General features: G+C 27.6%; 1 protein-coding gene and 1 pseudogene across 2 annotated transcripts; one reads left to right on the top strand and one right to left on the bottom strand.

Annotated features, from left to right (window-relative positions):
- Nucleotides 1-989: 989 nt before the first annotated feature.
- Nucleotides 990-6,436, bottom strand: LOC132927375 (BRCA1-A complex subunit Abraxas 1-like). 2 transcript variants are annotated; one of them, XM_060991891.1, is made up of 6 exons: nucleotides 6,029-6,436; nucleotides 5,499-5,589; nucleotides 5,298-5,413; nucleotides 5,012-5,214; nucleotides 4,740-4,889; nucleotides 990-1,513 (listed from the first exon to the last, which is right to left on the bottom strand). In XM_060991891.1, exons 1-6 carry the CDS (start codon nucleotides 6,119-6,121, stop codon nucleotides 1,342-1,344), a joined length of 825 nt encoding a protein of 274 aa, XP_060847874.1. In that variant the 5' UTR covers nucleotides 6,122-6,436; the 3' UTR covers nucleotides 990-1,341. The 2 variants fall into 2 exon arrangements, with proteins under 2 accessions (XP_060847874.1, XP_060847873.1); XM_060991890.1 differs by having other exon boundaries at nucleotides 5,012-5,217; nucleotides 6,029-6,434.
- Nucleotides 6,120-14,100, top strand: LOC132924947 (uncharacterized; annotated as a pseudogene).
- Nucleotides 14,101-22,683: the final 8,583 nt, after the last annotated feature.

Consider the following 22,683-nt stretch of genomic DNA (forward strand, 5'->3'; position numbering starts at 1 on the left):
TAATTAAAAAAATAATTTAATTCAAATTTGATATACAATTAGGACAAAAACATACAAAACAATATAATTATTTATAAAAAATGATTGCTTATATATTTTTTAGATTTTTTTAGTTCAAGTATGAACAACTTATGAGGAACATTTCATTACATTTTCATACCTAAGCTATAAAAATTAAAAATATTATAAATGTTTTTCTACAATATACTTGTAGTTTATAAATTTAGTAAAGTAAAATTGATACTTTTAAAAACATAAAATGTATTATGTTTTGCATGAATATTTAATCATTTTTAATACAACATTTAATATACAAAGAACCTAGTTTGTGTCTGGGTTAAAGCATATTTATTTTTAATGGGCATAGGATACCGAACAAATTAAGTCATCCTTGGCCAATTGAATCTATTTGCCACATTATCTTTTGGTTTCCAGGATATTAACAGCTGTTTCAGATCTGCTTCAAGGACTGTTACTGCATACAGAATACTGGCAAACATTAACCCTTTCGGCATCAATTACATTTAAAAGTAAAAGAGGAATTTCATTCTTTGAAAAATAGATAAATGAACATATAAACATATTATGTATTGTACATTTTTTTCGTTCAAAATATTAGAATACATGTCTAGAATATTTTTCATAACTTCTTTTAACTTAAGTTCTAGTTCTTTGTAAAATAATTTTAAAAATGGAATTGTAATACTCTTATGTAAAATAAGTCAACAATTTGTTGATGTGCTTCATCAAAACAGTATAACAAGTCAACAAGTCAGCTATATTAAAACCTATACAACCTATATAGTGTGCTATACTTTGTACAGTATAATAGATAATGACCAGAATAAATTTTCATCTCTTACCAACAATAACTAATTATTTATTTATTGAAATATATTAAAAGAGTTATTCCAGGAACCCCTGGAAAATTTTTCTACAATGAATTATGCTTTTAGAAATAAACAAACTGAAAACATTGTTAACTAGAATTTAAAATAAACTTATTAAGATGTTCAAATTTATTTTCAATATCAAATTATCATAATCAATAATTACATAAATATTTTCTTTACAAAACTCCTTAAAAATAGTATGTTTTAAATAAAAAAAAAAACACAACATTTATCTCATTAATGGTAAGCATATTAATAATATAATTTAATAAAAATACATACTTTAATGTAACTTATATTTTATAACAATAATAGTTGTATTAAAACATTAAGATATACAATAATAAAAATGAAAGTGTTTAAAAATTGTAAACCAATTGAAGTATATAGTAATAAAAATTTACAAATACATTTATCTTTTTTAATAAGCCCATTAATTTTTAGGAATTTATGACTTAGCATTTTTTTTCTTTTCTATCTCTTTTTTTTTCTCTTCTATGGATGCACTTAGTTTAATAGCTTCTTGTTCATTCTCTACTATCCGTTTGACCATTTTATTCATCTCCTCAATTAAAGCAGTTCTCATGTTGTATACAGACACTTTTGAACACTGTTCTTTCCTGTAGTTTGGAACAAGATAATTTATTAAATAAATGATTATTGTACATTTTATTCATTTTTAGTAATTAAGTATATTCTAGATAAAATATAATTTGTTTTGTAAAATAGTGAAATTAAATACAAAGTTTGACTTTGCATGTTTTAATACATTTTATAAACAAAAAAGAAATATTCAATAAATTAAATCATTTTTAACTATTGTTGAATGTTGATATCATATACCTAATATTTTCGTATGCATATTATATTTTTCCAATTTTTCCTATGTGTTGAGCATATTTAAGACTTTAGACTTTTAGAGCATTGTTTTTAAATTTAATCACATATTTTTTTAAGTAATTAGTCCCAAAACTTAAAAATAATATTCAGTAAATCTAAAATAAGTCTGAATAAAAATTCCCGTTTTTATTATTTATATTTTTATATAATAAGAAAACATCATACAAATAATAGTAAGTTCTACGTTCAGATTAGAAATACTCCATTTTACTCTATTATGTTTAATGTTAAGAGAAATTGAAGTGAATTTACCTATTATATTATTAAAAAAATGTAATGTAAAGATATATTTTTTATAAAAACCTACATAGGACTATTAAAAGATTCATGTATTTTAATTTATTACAGATAAATAATTTATATTTATAAATTTTAATTAATTTGTATTTAATATTAAAATAACCGAATTAAATGTATTATTGTGAATTTAAAATTTGTCATGTTAGGTGTTATTAAAACAGAAACCACACATACAGGTATGAAGTTTTTTTGAGTAAATAATTAATTTTTAAAAGTTATTTTTATAATACTATTTTAATATAAAAGTATTTCAAAATTATTAGAACAACATTTAGAAAGTAGAAAAATAAATATTAAATTGATATCCTTTTTACATTAAAAACAATTAAGTTTTTATTTAATGTTAATGACTAATGATTAAAGAGCAGATATTTATAAATTCACATACTGTTTTAAAGTTATAGAGTAATATAAAAATATATTTTGTAACTATTGCCTATTACAATATAAAGGTAAAATGTATACGTTATACTTATAAATAATATATATTTGAATATTTCTAACTGTTTTACATTAAATAAATTTAAATACATATTTTATTATATCAGTATATGATATTTAATATATTTTGGTTTTTTCTCTGTTGAAATTTAAAATGGAATAATTACATAGCACTAAAGCAGCCTTGTAAAGTATTTGAATAAATATACTACTTTAATATTTTACTTATATTATTAATACTTTTCAAAAGAAGTATCAAATACATATTTTTAATACTTTTGTTGTATGTTATTAAAACAAAAAAAGTTATAGTAACTAATTTTTCAAATAAATTTATTTTTGTTATCAACAGTCCCGGATTGAGCCGGAGAGCTACCAGACCAAATCCTGTGGGCCATTAAAAAATTCGAAAGATTTGGGCCAGACGGGCCAGTTTGATGATATTTTGAATCAGTAGAAATATCTTATCTATATTTTAAAAATATGATTCTAAAATGTAATTTATAACGAAAATCGTTTTCTTCCGTTGAATAATAATATAATGATATCTAATGAAAAACAATGGTTAGAGTATGGTCACTATTAGAATTGTTTTGTTTATCTTAATCTTTTGACAACTGACAAATAGCAATAATATGATAATATAATAGATACCTATATCTTGTGTGGTTTATAAATTTAATAAAATTTAGGTTTTGTATATTTTCCATTTGACAGTTAAATGTTAACGTAATAATAATATTGCAGATATCGATATAACAAAATAATTTAGTAGACTAACAAGTATTTTAAACAAATTTGATCCTAGCTAACTGTAGGAGCGTTTACTGATGAAATTTAAGATTTTGCATCTAAATGGCCTAAAAAACAACTTGTTGTTGATGATGACCAGGAAAAATTATTACAACATGACGATAATGATGAGGACAATGAGAAAAAAATATAAATGTATGATAATAATGAGTGTATTGTATGTTGTTTTAAAGTTTTAAAAATCTACAATTTACATTCCATGGTATATTCAAGTTTATTTTTAACATATAAGTTTATCTTAACACTGTCTTGCACGCAAGTACTTTGTGAAACAATATTTTTGAAGTCGAAGTATATACTAAATAGTAAATAGACTCAGAAAATATGTATTGCAAGGAAAAATGGGTACATATTTATTAATGAAATTGAGAGAAAGACATTTTGAAAAACATAAAAAATGAAGATGTTATTGAGTTATAAATATCTATTAAAAGTAATTTATTGACAAATTTACTCATTTGAAAATTATCTGACAATATTTAGTTTTATTTTTTAACGCCGTACAATAATATTGTTTAATAATAATAAAAATAAAAAACTATTAACATTTTACTCATGTTTGTAATTATTATAATACCAAGTGTTTAAATGTTTGATTTAAAATTAGAGAAAAAGAAAGTATTGCTTGTATTTATAATAAGGGTCAGTAAATTAAATTATACTAAAAATTTTTGTATAGATTTAGAAGAAAATTGTTTAATAACTTTGGCCAGTCTAGGTGGACAGCTCGATAAGCAATTTTTTACGAATCCAGTGCTGGTTATCAAGTATATCATTATATCTTGTGCAATTTTTATAAATATTATACATTTTTGTACATTTCACATGTTATTGATGTAACTATAAACTATAATTCTTAATCTTCTAAAATTAATATAAATTAGTGGGGAAAATATATATATTTTAAAAATATTTTGTGTGTATATTTTTTTTAATTATTTGACCATTGTTAACCCATTTAATTACATTTTTTTTTTAAACTTAAATTTGTTTTTAGCTTAAATTGACAGTAAAAGATTAGTATACTTTATGTAATATACATAAATGCATATAATATTGTAAAGCTAAGATTAGAGTTTATATTTTATCTAATAAAAAAAATTAAAATTTTTTTATATTTTAGTGCATGTTTTGGTACTTAATGGAGGATAAAACTATATTTAACTTTTTTGATGTACTTTAAGTCCAGCTTTCACTAATGGGAATCATTAATACATCATACATTTTCCAGATATTATGATTAGTTTAATGATTCAACAGGTATTTTACAACATTGTAATTTCACTAATTCCTCATAACATTACTTAATTAATAATTTAATTTAAATAGATTTGCACAGGTAATAATACTATTAGATATAACCATTTTAATTGTGTTAAGTTATTGACTTACCCATTTCCGAATACTTTATTTATAGTATCTGTATATGCTTTGCAGTTATCAATCAAATTAACGTTTGTTTTATATCCAAGATTATCATCTTCAATGAAAGGTTTTGTACTTAAATTCACAATATCAACTTTAACTGGGTTTAAGCACTTCCTAAATAATACAAAAAAAAAAATTTTAATCAATATGTTCATAATAAGTATATAAATACCCTTGATACAATATATTAATGTATATTTAAATGTAGATATTTAATTACATTTTTTAGTATTTACCCAGTGTCACATCTGTAAAATATATGATTGAACTTATGATCCATGGATCCAATATAGTTATGGTTGAACATACAAAAGAGGAATTTGTTTGTGGATACACTCATTTTATCAAAAATATTACTGAGTTGTGCATGAAAACGAATATCAGCAATACTAGGAGATAATACAGCATTTCTGCGAAATCTGTACCAACCAACAATAGACTTCTAAAATAAATTAGATGTGCATAATTAATCTAACATAATATATGGTTTACACGTAGGTATACGACTGTTTATTTTCATACCTCAAAATTTGCTGGACATTTTTGTAAGAAGTATTTCAATTTTTTGTAATCTATTTGTAATGGGTTTGAACAAAGTTGTTCATAGAAATCTGGTAGCGGATATGAAGCATGGATACCTGAAATCAAAAATAAAATATTAAAAATTCATACGACAAAGTAGGTATTTAATAATATTTATATTTATTTATAACTGTTAATTACATATTGTTTCTTCTGTGATGGTGTTGTTCAATGATTCATCGGTTATAACGTTTGATACTTTAATTTTTTTATCTCCAATTAGGAATCCAATCTAAAAAAAACCCATAGTAAATTATTTTGATTAATTTGATGGTGTAAGTAAACATACAAAGTTTGTAATTGTGATCAAGTAATAGATAAGGTCTATACAATTTGTTTACTATAACATTAATCTAACATAATATCACCAAATCGATATGACTTATATTATCAACTTGAGTGTGTGGTCAAAAATTTAATTTAAATTATGAAATGTCTAACAGTGTTATAAGGAAATCATTGTCAAATTATGACACATTACTGGGTGGGTGCTTGTGTAGCAATAAAGTTGGGTGACAATTTGCAACGCCAATGATGTTGGTCGTTACCATCGGCATGTGTTTTGATGTTTTTCGACTCCGTTCGGTGAAAGCAGTGTACGACGACTATTGTTCACAGTTGATACATAAATAAAGGACTTTTTAAAGGCATATTTTAATAATCGTACGCACCTGGTTGCACGGTTCTTTCAGGCAGTTGTACTCGGTGATGGACAGCGTCGGCGTGGTTACGACGAATCGCAGATTGTAGTATTCTCGTGACATGACTTACGTGAACGCAGACAAACTCGTTCCAGTTCTAGACTTAACTACCAGAGGTTGTTCGGTCGTTACCAGAAGAACCGTTTGGACATTACAAGACGAACACTGTTCGGTCTTCACGAACGGCAATTTAAAAATGGCGAAATGCCGATTGCCGGTAAATCTGGACGTCGGACGAGTATATATTATTATTATTATTATTATTATATTTACATGTCACTTCGCGTGACGATAATAATAATAAAAAAATAATAAAACAATTAAACAATATTATTGTGAGTGGAGATAACGTTGCTATACGTCGTAATCCACAATACCATGAGCATTAAACATTACCTACGTATTATCACATGAAACTTAATAAATTCTGTGATATTATCTATGACTATTCGATTCATTTTAAACTGATAAGGTCATAATATTGCTTTACGACGACACAAATAAAATTGATGATTAAATATTTAAATTTGTATACAGCGTTGAAAAGTACTCGAGTAAAAGTATTTGGTCAAAGTTTTAAATAGGTACTTTCTCAAAGTATCTGTACTTAAGATTAATTACTAATTTTTTAATACTTTATTTTTTAGTGCTTATATATCTTTTATATACCATGTACTATTCTATCACGTGAAATAAAATAAAATGAGAGATTGATGTGTGTTTCGAGTCAGAAAATATAATCCATATAAAAATGATCAATATAGTTTAATATACAGTGATAACAATACAGTCGTAGGTAGTTGTAGTTTAATACGTAGGTAGGTAGTAGATATGATTTCAAAAACCGTGTACTGTACGGCTGTACAACATTGGCGACTGTTGACCGCTGTCTGTTGAGTATTTATGTAGAGCCGTAACCGATTGTCGTTAGGTTAAACACCATACAAGAAATTTTCTAAATAATAAGAATGATAATATTAAACATAATATCATAAAATATCACAGCTTAGTAACATACCTAATATATTTATTTATTGCAAATGAATAAATGTTAACATTTTTATTTGAATTATATTTGTACTTTATTTAATAGGTGCAGACAATACAGTACCTAGTACAAATTATTAATTTATTATTGTATTTTATTATCTTTATTATATCTATATAGAGACTCAAGATTGTATTTACATTTTTCAGGAGGTGTAGTGAACACCATGAAAGTTCAAAGTATTATAACTATTATAGGTACTAGGTAGTAGAACTTTATCAGTTTTTCCCAATTAAAATATTTTTTTGTGAGATAACGGAAATCAAAATCAAAATTACTTGTTAGTTGTTTTTAGGAAACAGATAAGTAATTTATGGCTATATTTTCGCAGTAAATAGTATAGTACATTAGTACATAAGTATATAGACATATAGTACTACGTTTGGAACAATTCTAGTTTAGCAACCTATCGATTTTTTTTTTTTAATGTGTGTCACCGATAATTTTAAAACGAAGTTTGTCCAACCTTTTTTTTACATTCTTATAAAGCATGCAAAAATACACATTAAAAAAAAAATCAAAATAATCGATAGGTTGCTAAACTAGAATTATGCTCTACGTTTAGAATAAGGATAACTTTGGTGAACACATATACGTAGCTAATATTCGTATACTTAATACGTCTTGATGGTTGCAAATATTTCCTAACTCATGGTAGTCACTTGTCTTTGTTTAAGTAAATAAATGATTAAAATATTTAAAATTGTTACATCAACTTTATAAAATACACAGTACCTATTGTATTTATAAATGCAACATAGGCTCCATTATATATGTACGTTAAAAATTATATGATACAATTTTCATAGATAATTTAAAATATTGTTAAATGGGCAATTTTTAAGGGCTTCAGACGGTTCAGTATACGAAATATTATAATTTATAGATGTATGTGTGAGTCGTACAAGTGTGTGCGTAGTAAATGATGGTTAGTGTGTGTATATACTTCCCAACCATCACCCGCATAACAAAGCGCAGTTTATAATTCAATGAAACGAAATAGTTTTGTCATAAATTTAAGATGTATTTAATAAACGCTTTCACAATACAAATTGTTTGGAACACACGATTAACAACTATTGATTACTAAAAAATGATTTAATTACACCATTCCAGTCTTTTGTTTTGTTAAATGTCATTACGAAGTATTATTGATGACATACGAGTATTTTGTAATTGATCTATTCTGTAATATTATTATTATTTTATAATATAAGATATTAGGTGTTATAATTTAGCATTATTATTTTCATTTTTCATTGGTAGTATCTACCACTAGTAGTACCGCTGTACGCATGATTTAAGATTCTGATTAAATATTGTAAAAAAATCGAAGTTTATTTAACATTAGTTTAAACTTGTTTATTAATTCATTATTATAATATTAAAAAAAAAACAAAACAAAACAAAAAAGTTAATGCCAATATGTGACGCTACTAACATAAAAAAAAATCAAGGACAAAAAATGTTAGATATAACAACATAAATAAAACAATTTTAAATTATTTTATGTGACATATAAATGATAAAATTAATTTTTTTAACTTAGTATATAATAATTTTTTATTATAGGCTTATTATACCTAGCCAATGTTTTATTTATATTTTGTATATGGTCAAAATAATATGTACCTATCAACAATTATTATAATAATATGGTATGGTTTCTATTAAAACATTTGAAACTCATAAGTCACTAATCACTATGCTTACATTTCTTAACTTACGATTAATAAATCAAAATCAATAAGCTCACATTCTGACTAGTGACTAGTGTGTTATTTTTCTGTATTCAGAGTTTTAAAAGCGAGTTGTAATTGAAAATTGAACATTCAAAAAGAACAATAATTATACCTACCCAAATTAAATAGCCTAATATAAGAATATCCTTTTAGTTGATATTTTTGTATTGGCATGTTATTTTTTCAACAAGTTATAATTATTCTACACTCTACATAGTATTGGTTAATAAAAAAGTTCTAATAAGCTTATAACACGGATACTGACTATAAAATGAGTCAAATATGTCGATATTGACGTCATTGACGAGTTAAACTAAATTTAGAAAAACCTTTAAGCATTTACAGACATGATGTCGTATTGACAAATGTTGGATTTATATAAATTATTAACTATTGCATACAAAATAAAGGACCTAATTACTGAGTTAACTACTGAGTATTCGACTACACGTGGGTCTTTTTAAAGTCTAGTGGCGGCACTAAGCGATGACAACAAAGATAATAATGATTATGATTTTATGAATAACAATTAATTTGTTTAATACTTTATACTTACTCACTTCAAAAGTGCATTGCACATTAATAATAATTTCACTGATCTTAGGTACCTTATTAGCACTTAATATTTGAGTTAATAAATTATAATTATACAATATTTATATTAGGTATATCGTAAAATGCAACAATTCATATTCTATTTTTACTATTCAAATTTAAGAATAAGAAAATTATTTTCGTATTTTAATATTTTGGTCATTTTACTAGCATGTTGCAAATATTAATTTTACCATTTTTTTGAATATAAGCATGAAATAAATTAAGTTGTGTATAGTCGTCTATAAAAATAATGTAACAGACAGGTATGAATACATCATATTTATACATCGCTGATCGGCAGTCCATATTTATGTGTCGTAAATGCAGTATGTTCATAGGCGCAATTAGGGGGGGGGGCTTAGCTCCTCTAGTTTTATCCATAGCCCCCCCCCAGTTTTTAAACGATTTTACTTGAAGCTTATTAAAATTATTGAAACCATTTAAGGACAGTTTCCAGTCCTGTTAATCTTAGTCCGTGATTACAACTAAAAAAATAATTTAATATTTATTGACGTTTATATTATATAACAACTCTATTGCAGCATATTAGTTATAATTTCCAATAAGAAATCGACAGTTTAAGGTCCTAAATGGTAGTTGTACATAATTGTTTAAAAGTATCAAAAAATTATATTGATTTTAATGATTTAAAAAAAGTTGTTGAAAACCATCTATTATCTATCCAAATTTATATAAGCTGTTACAGTAAATTGCAGTAACAATACCTGTAAGTTCAGCTACATGCGAACGCTCATTTTCCTCAATGAGGAGTATAAAAAATTGGTTAAGAAGTAGTATGGGACAAGAAAGGTTTAGTTATTTATCTATTTTATGTATAGAAAGAGACATTGTTAATATAATTGACACTCAGGTTATTGTTGATAAATTTTCAAAAAAAGGATTGGTGTATCACTTTAATATAAAATAATAATACTATCAATATGTTATGTATTATGAGTTAAGTACTTATGTAATTTATTATAATAGGTGTATGATAAAATTATTTTTTTTATTTTTCCCTGCATACTTTTTTTATTTCATATAATTTTGTTTAAAAACATTATTATTATTCATAATAAACAACACTTTTTATTAATAAATAGGTGTATTATCTTTTTAAGTTCTCTATTTTTATTGATTAAACAGTAGCATGTAAAAAGGAAGTGTTAGGAGGTTATGAGTGTTATGACATCCTCATTTTATTATATATTTATTATGAGTAAGTATGCATAGCTTATTTTTACTGAATTAATAACCAGGTTACTTAAAACTGTACTGTCAAAACATGCCTACCTATACCTTATTTACAAATAATTTAATATTTTGGGCTTTTGCCACATTTCTCTTTAAAAATCTCCTATATAAATCATTGCTAGGCGATTATGAGGGGTAGAACATTTTTAGATTAAACATAAGGCTTGTAAATATTTTTAGCTCTTTCAGCTTTTTGAGCCTAGTTGCGCCTATGAGTATGTTCAGAAAAAAACGTTTCCGAACTGAAATTTTCAAATAATATCCACAAGGGTTTAATAATATTCAAACGCTTAGCCCAAAACGACGAAATGTAATTGTTGATTCTTCCGTGTAGCTTCAGTAACTAAGTTAAAGGATAGGTAACTCAATAACGTTATTACGATAGTCGATGTACGTGTAGCCAATAATCATTTGTATTATTGTATTATTTGTCGGTATTTTAAAACGTGTTTTGTAATTCCATTACTGCCATTACTGGGTATTCTGAATATTCTGATATACTCCTATAAAAATAAATATTAAGATATCAGTAATATATCATTATAATAATAATGAATACATTTATTTAATCACCGTAGTTAACACAATACACATATTAAATCGTCAATATTTATGATGAATATAGTTTAGCTTCGAAATATTTATGATTTTGATGAAAAAAATCTAATGGTTAAGATTAAACTGGCTTGTATATATATAAATCAACCGCCTAATTTTCGACATAGGGTAGAGCGATAGCATAACGTTCTGTTCATAGCTCAATCGATGACCGAATATAGTAAAGACGTTCGAGAAAGCCGCTAAATAACGCTATGCAATCGGTTTCCAAATAAATTAATGTCACGTTTATTACGTTTCCGACGGTAAACACGGCCGAACCGTACAAAAATAAGTATGTTACTGTCGATTATGTAAATTAGGTAATAACGTAAACTCCTAGCCAATATTATAAGTTCGTAACTTTAGTAGACGATATCGTCAATGCCTAGGCATTAACTGACAACATGGCCGTTGTTGTGAAAAATCAAGTATTTTGTTAACGCATTTACAACTATGACTAGGAACTAGGAAGTTACCTTATTAATGACTAATATTGATAGACGATGTTGATCATTTTGTTTAGTGGAATATATATTGGGTCGAAATTTTAATAATTATATGACATATTACATAAGATAAATTATAGATACATAATTATTTATTTTCACAATTTAATGAACTGTGACATTTTGAATTGCATAAAACATTAATTTTTTTACAAGCACATCTATTAGTTTTGCAACCCATTTTACAAATACATCTAGTATTCTAGTATATCCTTGAGATCCTTGAATGATTCCATATAGCCAGCAGCTGAGCAGCTTATAACTAACGGTAACTACTTTTTCTCCGGCAGTCGCGATTGTCTTTTCATAGTCTAATGTCTAATATATTATCAGAATACGGAACCAATATAGTGATCTAGTAAACCTTTGTTTTAGCATTCCATACTCAGCGCCGGTTGTCGTTTGCGCATCACTATTGTTAATTTTGACCTTTTTTGTACGACAGCTAGTCTGCGCATGATTCGATTTTTGGGTTATACATCATTTATGTTATAAATCAAGTCATCAATCTGTTTAGAAACAGTGTATGTTACTATTGTAACTGGTTATTAATCATTATTATTTAAATCAAATTAAAGTACCTATTAGGTTTTGTTTGTCTTGGAAATGTATAATCTTTTATTTTTAGGAAAATAATGTACAAAAGATGGCTTCAGGTGATAGTAGTATTTACCTAATCGAACCTGTCCCTTTGGCATTGGTAGTAGATGAAGAAAACAATAATCAAGATTTATAATTGATGTTATATAATATATAAAATATATATGCTAATAATGTCATCTTCTTCTTCAATGATCGGCAGACCATTTATGTGTCGTAAATGTAGTAGGTATGTACAGCACAAAGTCAAATAATATTAACAATGGTCAATGATATTATTAATTTTATTATAGATTTTTGCTAAAATTACCGATATTTTTGTTCAATGAAAATGTCTTCCGTTCGACCAAAAAGATGTCGGTTACGTCTACAAGATAAGTTTCCGCGCGGCTCGCTACGCAATGGACGTTGACGAAATTGAAATTTTTGACAAAATTGAATGTATGGATTAAAATAAAAAACATCTATGAAAACTTTAATGAATAGTTACTTAAAAAAATGTTTAGTCCGATACAAGTCGATCAAGCGAAAAATAATTTTTAATTCTGCTCTTAAATAGTCAAAATTTGCACGGACATCGCTGGGCAGGAGAGCTATCGCTATGGTTGATATGTCAGAAATATGATCTATACGCCAAATCAGAAAATCAAAAATATGATTTATCTACACGTGTTACGTTAAATGTGAGCATTACATAGCTAGCTAGCTAGTAAGTAGTAATATTACTAAAATTATATTATTATATTAATAATCTACAACAGAAAAAAAAATTGGGTACTGAACATACTCAAATTAATTCAAATATATAAAAAAATAATGCATTTTTTAAGAACGAACAAAATTGTAAACAAATAATTTATCATAAATTAATCCACTAAAAAATAAAAATAAAATAATTTTTAGGTATTTATTTTTCTTTGACATATTATTTTATTATGTGTGTTCTTAGTTTTTTTTTACCTATTTTGAGTATTTTTATTGATTACACATATATAGAGTTACTATTATGTATTGTATATAATTATATAAATGCTAGGTATGTACCAGACAAAACCTCTAGCTGCTACACAACGGTCTGAAAAACTACATTATCATCACATACAGGCATACAGCCCACACTGGTATATTGTATATATACATATATTATTATACATAAGTATACGAGATATTGATGAATGATGATTCTATAATAACAGATCGTTTTTTTAATATCAGTTCTACTAGTTCTAAACAACCAATTAAGTTACAGTGTTATTTAAATATAATATAGTTATAGTCAAGGGCCCAATTGGAGGTGGGTTTTTTCTATTTCTGTTAGTGTATTGATGAGTCAGGTATAAATGTACAATATAAATTGTATATGGTACCAATAAAAATAATCTCAAACAAGGCAAGTGGTAGTACTAATAAGTACAAATGTATAGTTTACTTTTGTTTTAAAAAATCTCATAGTTATTTTAATTGTTCTTTTTCTTCTAGAAATAGTATCACAAAATCTCAACAGTCTACTATAAACTGCTAGAAATGCATTCAATGTAATTGCATATTAACAATAAGTTGGTTATATTCAAGTTATAGCAAATTCTTTATTTGTAATCGAAAAGGCTCTTGATAAAATTACTGAATACTGATAACGATATAAAAAGAACAGAGAATGAAAGGAAGATGTTAATATTGTATGAAAAAATACTTGAAAAAAAAAAATAGCCCATATTATTATGACGATTATCATATAAATATTATTAAAAATATACAAATTTTTTTAATTTTATAAGAAATATTTAAATATTTTTTTTTTTTTTATTTATATTTTTTTTTTATTTATTTTTTAATTTTTTATTTTTTTAATTTTTTTTTTTTTATTTTATTTTATTTTATTTTTTTATTTTTTTTTTGAGTTTGTTAATTAATATTTATTTTATTCACAACATAATATTATGTACATTTTTTGGTGTAATGTGTTCCTTTAATTGTTTTAATCATCTTCTCCTGATTTAAATGATCAACCTTATCTAGAATTTGTTTTTCTATACGCTTAGCCACTGCTCTTGGACCACCTTGCTGATTTCTAGATTTTTATCCATATTTTGAACAATTTGTTCAATACCTAAATCTTCTTCATGAGAACTGAGAAGGAAATTTATAATGAACTCTCATATGTTGTGAAGCATAGGCATTTACTATTCTACCAGCTTTATATCACTAGCATACATTAATTATTAATACTCTTTGATATGAAAGACATCTCCAAACACTTATAAATACAATTACTCTTGATTTATATGATCGTACCAATTTACTATTTTCAAATTTTCAATTTTGATGTTGTGAAGTACTTATTTTAAATTGAAAATTTGAAAATAGTAAATTGGTACGATCATAAATCAATGACAACACGAAACGTAACGTTTTTCCTCTTATCCATCTCCGGTAACTGGTACCTAAGTATTATCGAGGGATCTTGATGGGTCTATCAGGCTAACGATATTTTATTTTCACTATCGACAGTTTTAACGAAAATAATTATTAAGTTAACGAATTTTGTAGTACAGAATCGATTTTATTGATAATATTTGATAAGAGAATTTTCGTTAGCTTAACGAATCGAAAGTTGTCGTTAAACTACCTTATCCTAGTTGGTGTGGCATCGCCGCTGAGACTCTCGGCATCGCCAACGTCGTCATTGCTGTCGTTGTTGTTTTTGACGTCATAGGAGTCGCTTTCAGAACGCGTTTCACCAGTTTTGACTTCTTTGGTTCGGTCTTATTGATGGTCGAAGAATTTGGTTCTTTCGGACGTTTCTTGATAGGCCGAGACTTAAGAAGATTGGTTGATGTTTGTTCGGTGGTCAGAGCCAACGCTTTTGGCGCTAACAATTTCTTCACGGCCGATTGTGTAATAGATTTTTTAACGATCCCTTTAGTAGCAGTCAATGCTTTAAGTTGCACTTTCGGTTTCACTTGCACTGGATGGATATTTTCAATAGTCGTCGACAATAATTTTCCTACCATTTCTGTATGTTTTTTGACGATTTTTCGATGGATTTTCTTAGGAGTGGTTCCTTTTCCATTTTTAGACTTCTTCTTGTCACTCAACACCAATTTCTCATTAGATAATTTGTTCATCGTTTGGTTTTAAAAATTTATTTAAAAATTTAATAATTGTTTGACCTAGTCTGTGTATTTAAAACTTGTTTATTATTATTCACTCGAAGTAGTTCCTATTGATCATCATTACGCGGTTGGCATTAGAAACAACGAACAGCCAACTACATGAATATTATTTTTCTTTTTAAACAACAATATTTTTCAAAAAAAATATTTTATTTTGTCTCCAAAAACAATATCATAATAATTGTTAAATTTACGCTTTCAATGATGAATACATTTTAATGATTGCAAGATAATATTATGTAATAAATAATAATATAGGCCTTCGCGGTAATTTGGTCTCACGACAATTCGCCACTTATCGATATGAGCAATAATTATTTGGCTATATATGATGTATGAGGTACATTTATGTGTTATATCGACTCAAAACGTAATAAAAAAATGTTTAAAATAAATACATTAGAATTTGTGTAGTTTGAAGGTATATATCAAGGTTAAAGTTAAGGTTAAGGATTTATATTTTCAGAAGATTGTATTAAATTTTGAACGAAGTGATGAATGTATTGATTTTACAATTATGTATGTCCGACGTCCGTATACCTAGATACTTTTTATAATAGAAAAAGTGCTTTTGTTATCAACTTTGATGGAAGTTTCTTGTAGAAAATAATCTTCTAACTTTGGTATCCCAAATTTAAATATTTTTGCTTATTTATATATATTAAAGCAGAAATTTATTTAGAAACAATACATAAATTTAAAACTAATCTAAATTAATTTTATAGAAAAACAAATTTGATTAATATATAGCGAATAGTTATACAAAAGATGATGTTTATTTAAATTGTAGTTTGTGTATAATAAAAACATACTTTTGACAAATTATTCTTTCGAAGCACATCAAATACATCATGTATGAATGCCACGATTAATAATGCCTTATTCCAAAATAGGACGAATTAATGAAAACACAAGGACTTAACTTGAGCATCAATGGTTATAGCAACAAAATAATAATAATTTAAACTATAGATAATATGTAAATTATATATAGCAGAGGTTAAGATATATATTTTTTTCGTATTAGATAGGTACACACTTTATGTTAAACTTGGGTCTTGGAGTTACCGTGGTGGGCTCTGCCCCCTCCCCTAAAAAAGTTTATTTAATCCATACACATAAACAAAGCTAGGGTAATCAATTTCTATTTTTTTTATCTACAGAGTACAGATTACATCACAATATATTCGAAACACTACCAGAAAAACAAATAGCTGGTATATGATTATTTTGCTTTGTGAGTATCAATACTGTACCTGCAGGATACTAAACACAAATAGAACATTTCATTAATTTACCTACCTTTGGTCTAAGGAATTTTTTCAAAACAATCATTATTTATATAATATTACTCTCAACACCATAATCTTCTGGCATAATAATATGATCATTAGTATCATTAACATAACTTAATTTATTTGCCACATAAGAAGTTTCATTTCCATCACAATTGTTTTCATCATCATTACTAATAATTTCAAAATAAACATTATCTAAAAAATACAACGCATCTAATCAAATTAAAGTTACAATACTAATACTAAATTAATAATAAATTATCTTGAAAAAATAAACTGATGAAAATATTAAAAATTTAAATTTATATTGTTATGATATTATTATTATTACTTTTTCAATTAATGAAGAACAAACTGTAAAAGTCACTAGTTATTACACATTTGGTATTTCGTACTATACAAATAACTAATAAGTGTATCGTATTACACTCAATATATAGAACCGAACCGAAAGGTAGATAATTGAATTTATTCTGTAGTATTCACTTTTTAATTATGTGTGTATTAAAATCTTCTATAAATATCTTTTTTTAAATACATAATAAATTGTATTGTGTTTTAATAATTGAAAAAATTAAATTATTAAAATTACATTTATTAATAGGTATAGGTACGCAATCATATTATTTATGTCCAGGCGTGGATTCGAGGGGGGGCTATAGGTGCTCGGGCACCCCCTGTCGTCTAAGCCACCAACAGGGATATTAAAATCACTCCAGAGGAAGCTATTGAAGAATTATATGTGTAACAATATATATAAGAAATTAATGTAATTTTTAAATTAATATTTAATAAATACTGATGTTTTAAAAAAAAGTTAGCTCTATAATAAATGAAATAGAAAGTAGAAAGGTGTAACATTATTTTTTTCGAGCACCCCCTGGTAAAATTTACTGGACCCACGCCTGTTTATGCCATATTATTATCATAAAAGTATTGTAGAATTTAAGCAGGATTCATATACAGCATATATATTTAATTTGTAAAAAAAAAACGGACTGGCTAAAAGACTTATATTGCATTTATTGTTAGTTATTAAGGAGATATGTTGGCTCCAATGTTTATATAACACATTCGTTCCATTGCAAATAAAACACCAAATTTCGTCGTCGGCATTAGTTTAGACCCTTTTCACGCCGTTGTCGCGTGCCTTTAACAGTTTATTTGTTTTTATTGTCGTGTGGTTGTAACGCGGTACACCGTTTTTGCGTCAAGCGCAATCATTGTTGTGTTGCGAGTTTGACGGGGCCGTTCGACGCCGTAGTCCTGTCCGAGCGATACGATTCATCGTCGACACCCGGCAATCCGTCGTGCAAAACACGCGTATTATAGTCGCGCGGTCCGCCAAGTTACTAGCCGCCGTCGTTTTCGCGTGTCCCGCCTACGCCTAACGTGAATGTCACTTATATAGGCGCGTCGTCTCAAGCCGTTGTCACATTACCAGCGTAGAGGACGGCCGCGGTAACAGCACAGCCGCATTCTCCCGCAAATGTCGACCACCGTGTCACCATCGCAGTCGTGGTTCATTGGTAATAAGTTATTACTAATAACGTTTGTTTTGTCTTTTAGATTCTGAACAATTATGTGTGTTTATTTTTTTTTGTTATGTCATCACGTTTTTGAGTAGTAATTGTGCTTTGATTTTTGACTTCAGCCCCTTTGAAAATAAAAATAAATCTAGTTGGTACTTTGGTGGATCAAAAGTAAACAATTTCCAGTAGTGTTCAAAAGGGTCAGGAAAAATCCTAAAAAGTAACGGAAAAACGGAAATTTTTACACATAACAAGTTTTCGACAAAATCGATTTTTTTATTTTGCTGTAACTCAAAAGCGAATCGTTGTAAATAATAAATTGAAATTTTCACCAAATGGTTATACGAGTATTAGCGCTATATATTTACGATTACATTTTCAAAATATTTTGATTTTTTTAAAGTTATTTATAGACAATTTAAATTTTCAATATTTCTAATTTTTTTTTTTTGAAATGTCGATAAAATAAATTTGGTTTACCAAAAAATCTTTAAAATAAAATTTAATACAATAGGTTTATTATAAGTTGTACTTATCGTAAAAAAAAAATCAAAAATCGTTAATCACAATTTTTTTTATAAGCATTTAAAGTTCAACAAATGTTTACAAAATCGCGAAAATTTGCAAGGAATTTTGAAGTTGAAAATTCACAAAATTGATGTGATTTATACCTAAGGTTCAAAATCCCAATGCAAGGCTCTCCATAAATTGTTCTTCAAATAACTGTAAAAAAAAAAATTCTAGCGTTAATATAGAACAAATTTTATGAGCATATGAAATTTAATTTTTACGAAATCGCATAAAATAAAAACGATATATTACAGCAATTTAAATATACTATATAGGTAATAATATAATGTATCCTAGACTGACAAATTGTCTCTGTTCAGAATCGTTTTTCGTATACTATATAATATTTAATGACGTTTCAATATATTCAAGTATATTATATTATTATTAATTTATATATTTATTTTATGAATAGGTATTATGGATATCCGATATCTTAGTCTCACCAAGAGGTCCCAAATTAGCCCTAATTACATAGGCCTTAACCGGCCGTTAGATTTGGATCTAATGTATCAATGGCGCCGAATAGGACATCATCATATTTAAGGCAGCAGAGAAAATGGTGTCAATGCAGAAGCATGCTGAAAAAACATTATAAGTATCTATAAGGCAGAAGCAAGTAACGTTGAGCCCGTTGAGGAGAAAGCAGTAGAAGAATCATTTACATGTAATGTAGTTCTTTTCTGTCAGCACAAGAGGGCCGTATCCCGGTTATTTTAACTGGGGGAGTAATAATCGCCCACAGTAAATATTTTCTATACTAAACTATGAAATACTAGCGAAACGGTTGACAAGCTTATACGTGGACAGGGCGTCATCCGGACATCATATTAGAATACAATCATCGTACGTGCATGAATCCTGAAATGCGTAATAGCGTGAGAACGTAATGACACATTTAGAATAGGCCAGAAGGAATATGAGAATTGAGAAGTAGGACGAGGGGATCTAATGACTAGGGACTTTTTAGTTCTACGCCATAAAGAGTTACGTTTACGACGTGTCGTATCCGTTATGGGTGATGGTGCCGGTGCCTGTGTCAGCTCCTGTGCACCAGTTAATTCACTTTGCTCCTCTTGGCCATCGGCTACTATTGTATAATATAAATTCGGCATGGAAATGGCGTTGCGTCGTAGGCATTTCATTGGCTTTATTTTTGATAACTCGTCAGTCTCTATTAATGTAGTAATTTTGGGCAAAGACTTACATTTGATTATGTTTGTGCCATTCATGATTGTTTTCGGCTGATACGACTCATTCGATAGAATAGTTGTAACGATCACGTCCTTCAACAAACTGCTAGAATTTTCCGTTATAGATTTATTCGGCATGGAAATGGCGTTGCGGCGTAGGTATTTCAAATTGTTTATTCCTGACAGCTGTAGGTTAGACTCTGATGAGATGTTAGGTAAACTTGCAAAGTTAATTTTGTTCATTGTGACTACAAAACGTTAATATAATTTTAGATAAATACAAGATAAAAAAATAAAATATTTTCATATACGTATAGTCATATTTGGCCATATTTGTGCCGAATAGAATCTATGAAACGACCGGAACCCCCAAACAATACGGTAATAAGTTTACGGACATAAAATCGCCGTGCAGAATTTCTGCTTTACCTTTCTGACGGGGAACTATAGTACATTATAACCAGTACCGAAGAAATGCGCCGTTCTGCATCGCTAATTGTTACCATGATTATGGTATGAGCCGGAAGCCGTCGGGGACAATTCTATATACTTGGCGAACGGCTCGAGAACAGCAATATAAAAGTGACAGGATAAGTCTGTACACTACCGATTAACTGTGTGTAAAATTTGAAATTAATTAAAAAACGTTACTATTTTTAACATATCTACATATTATTTAATAAAACGCATACAATGTCATTTTTGACGTTTGCAGTAACGATTCACTTTATACCTCATGTAGGTATAATGTGTTCGGGATTGTTGGATTTCTATTGTGCGCCGTTCCGCTCCTACTTTTAATATCGCGGTTAGCGGCAATGACTCGCGTAATGCTGCTATGGACGGGAAGGGTTACATACTGTATGAAATATTAATATACAATATAATTATAATAGGCTAAAGGGACGCTGGGCGCCAGACATATTACATTAACCATAAAAAGAAACAGCGTAGATATAATAACAATAATAATAATATTAAATATGCCGTCCCGTATTATTCATAACAATACTAATAAAATTAATAATAAATAAAAAAACAGATTTTTGTTTACATACAATACAAATAACGAAAACAATAATAAATATAAAGAAAGAGGATAACCTGTTCCGCTACTCGGCACGACCACGTTTGTATCCGGGCTGGTAAGGCGACAGCCTCTTGACGTAGATATATGTATAAATATAATGTCGCGCGGAATTATATACTAGGCGACGGAGTGAGACGCACACGTCAGGCCCCGACTGTCTCGGAGCTTACGGCGATTGTCGCGCACACCAAAAATAAAAAGTCACGACTTTTGAAGGACCCAAAATTAGGTCGGTTGACCACGAGGTCAATGAACAAAAAAATACGGGACGAACGGGCGAGCACTTGGACACGCTAGGTTCGGCCGTTGGCAAAAGGCAAAACCGGCTATATCGGACGAAAGTTGTAGTGGACATCGGCCGGCCACGAGTACGTAGAGGGGGAATGACTGTCGCGGATATTCCACACCGATCGCGCGAGACTTGTAAAGCCTTTGGCGATGACGCCTAGTAGGCAATTCGGCGGGAAGTCAGCCGCGTTCAAACATCTATGTTTCTAATAAATAGAAAACATTAGGGAAGTAAAAAAATGGTTGAAATATTAATCCCACTTTAAATATCAAGACTATAAGCTGATTTTAATTTTTACACAATTTTGTCAAAGTTGTAGAAGATTGTTAGAAAAGCACCATAGTGGTTTATAAAATATATTATTGAAAAAGTCGTTATTGAAAAAATATCTTTGTTCTAAAATGTCGTTAAATCAACAATAATTAAGTATAGAACCGAAATGAATATTTATTAATCGATTTATCATTATTTTGGTTAACATGACAACGAGTTTACCCGTGGTCCTTGAGGATGGCTGGACGGTCCTAAAGAAAGTACAACAGGCATACATTATAAGAATTTCTTATAGAATTTAATTTAAAATTTTAAAAATAGAGGTATAAGTATGAAAAGTTTGTGGTGAGTCGTGAGATAATATCTATATAATAATCAAATGTATTCCATTATAAAATTGTGCAAATGTGCAATATTATACAAAGCATGCAGTTTGGAACTATCACTTTAATTGTTTAGTTAATGTAGAACAAATATTAATATAGTTGCTTATTAAAAATTAATAAATTAATATGAATACCTCAAAGTTTAAAGTCATAGTCAAAAGCTGAATTTAATTTTTACACAACTTTGTCAAAGTTATAAGAATCTACTGTATTCCTACTCATAAGCGTGCGCACAGGGGGGCGGGTGGACCAAATTTTTATACATAGTAATACATAACGTTCTAAACATAACGATTTTTGATTTTTCAAAAATCCTAAAACATTAAATAGGTAGGTGAAAAATAACTGATACACAATAATAATAAATAATAATAAATAATAATAAATTAAATGTCTTTAAAAATAAAATTGATAACATATTATGTCATATTACCATTACAGATTGCGAAATTGTATTAAACTGTGTTGGCAATT

This window comes from Rhopalosiphum padi, chromosome 3 (genome assembly GCF_020882245.1).
Source record: "Rhopalosiphum padi isolate XX-2018 chromosome 3, ASM2088224v1, whole genome shotgun sequence".
Lineage (NCBI taxonomy): Eukaryota > Metazoa > Arthropoda > Insecta > Hemiptera > Aphididae > Rhopalosiphum > Rhopalosiphum padi.

Excerpts from the sequence above, each read along its gene's own strand:
- LOC132927375 (XM_060991890.1), bottom strand. The coding sequence starts at position 6,121 with ATGTCACGAGAATACTACAATCTGCGATTCGTCGTAACCACGCCGACG. Across the intron at positions 5,414-5,498 it reads CATCACAGAAGAAACAATAT|GTATCCATGCTTCATATCCG; the intron begins GTAATTAACAGT and ends TTTTGATTTCAG. Across the intron at positions 4,890-5,011 it reads TTTTACAGATGTGACACTGG|GAAGTGCTTAAACCCAGTTA; the intron begins GTAAATACTAAA and ends TGTATTATTTAG.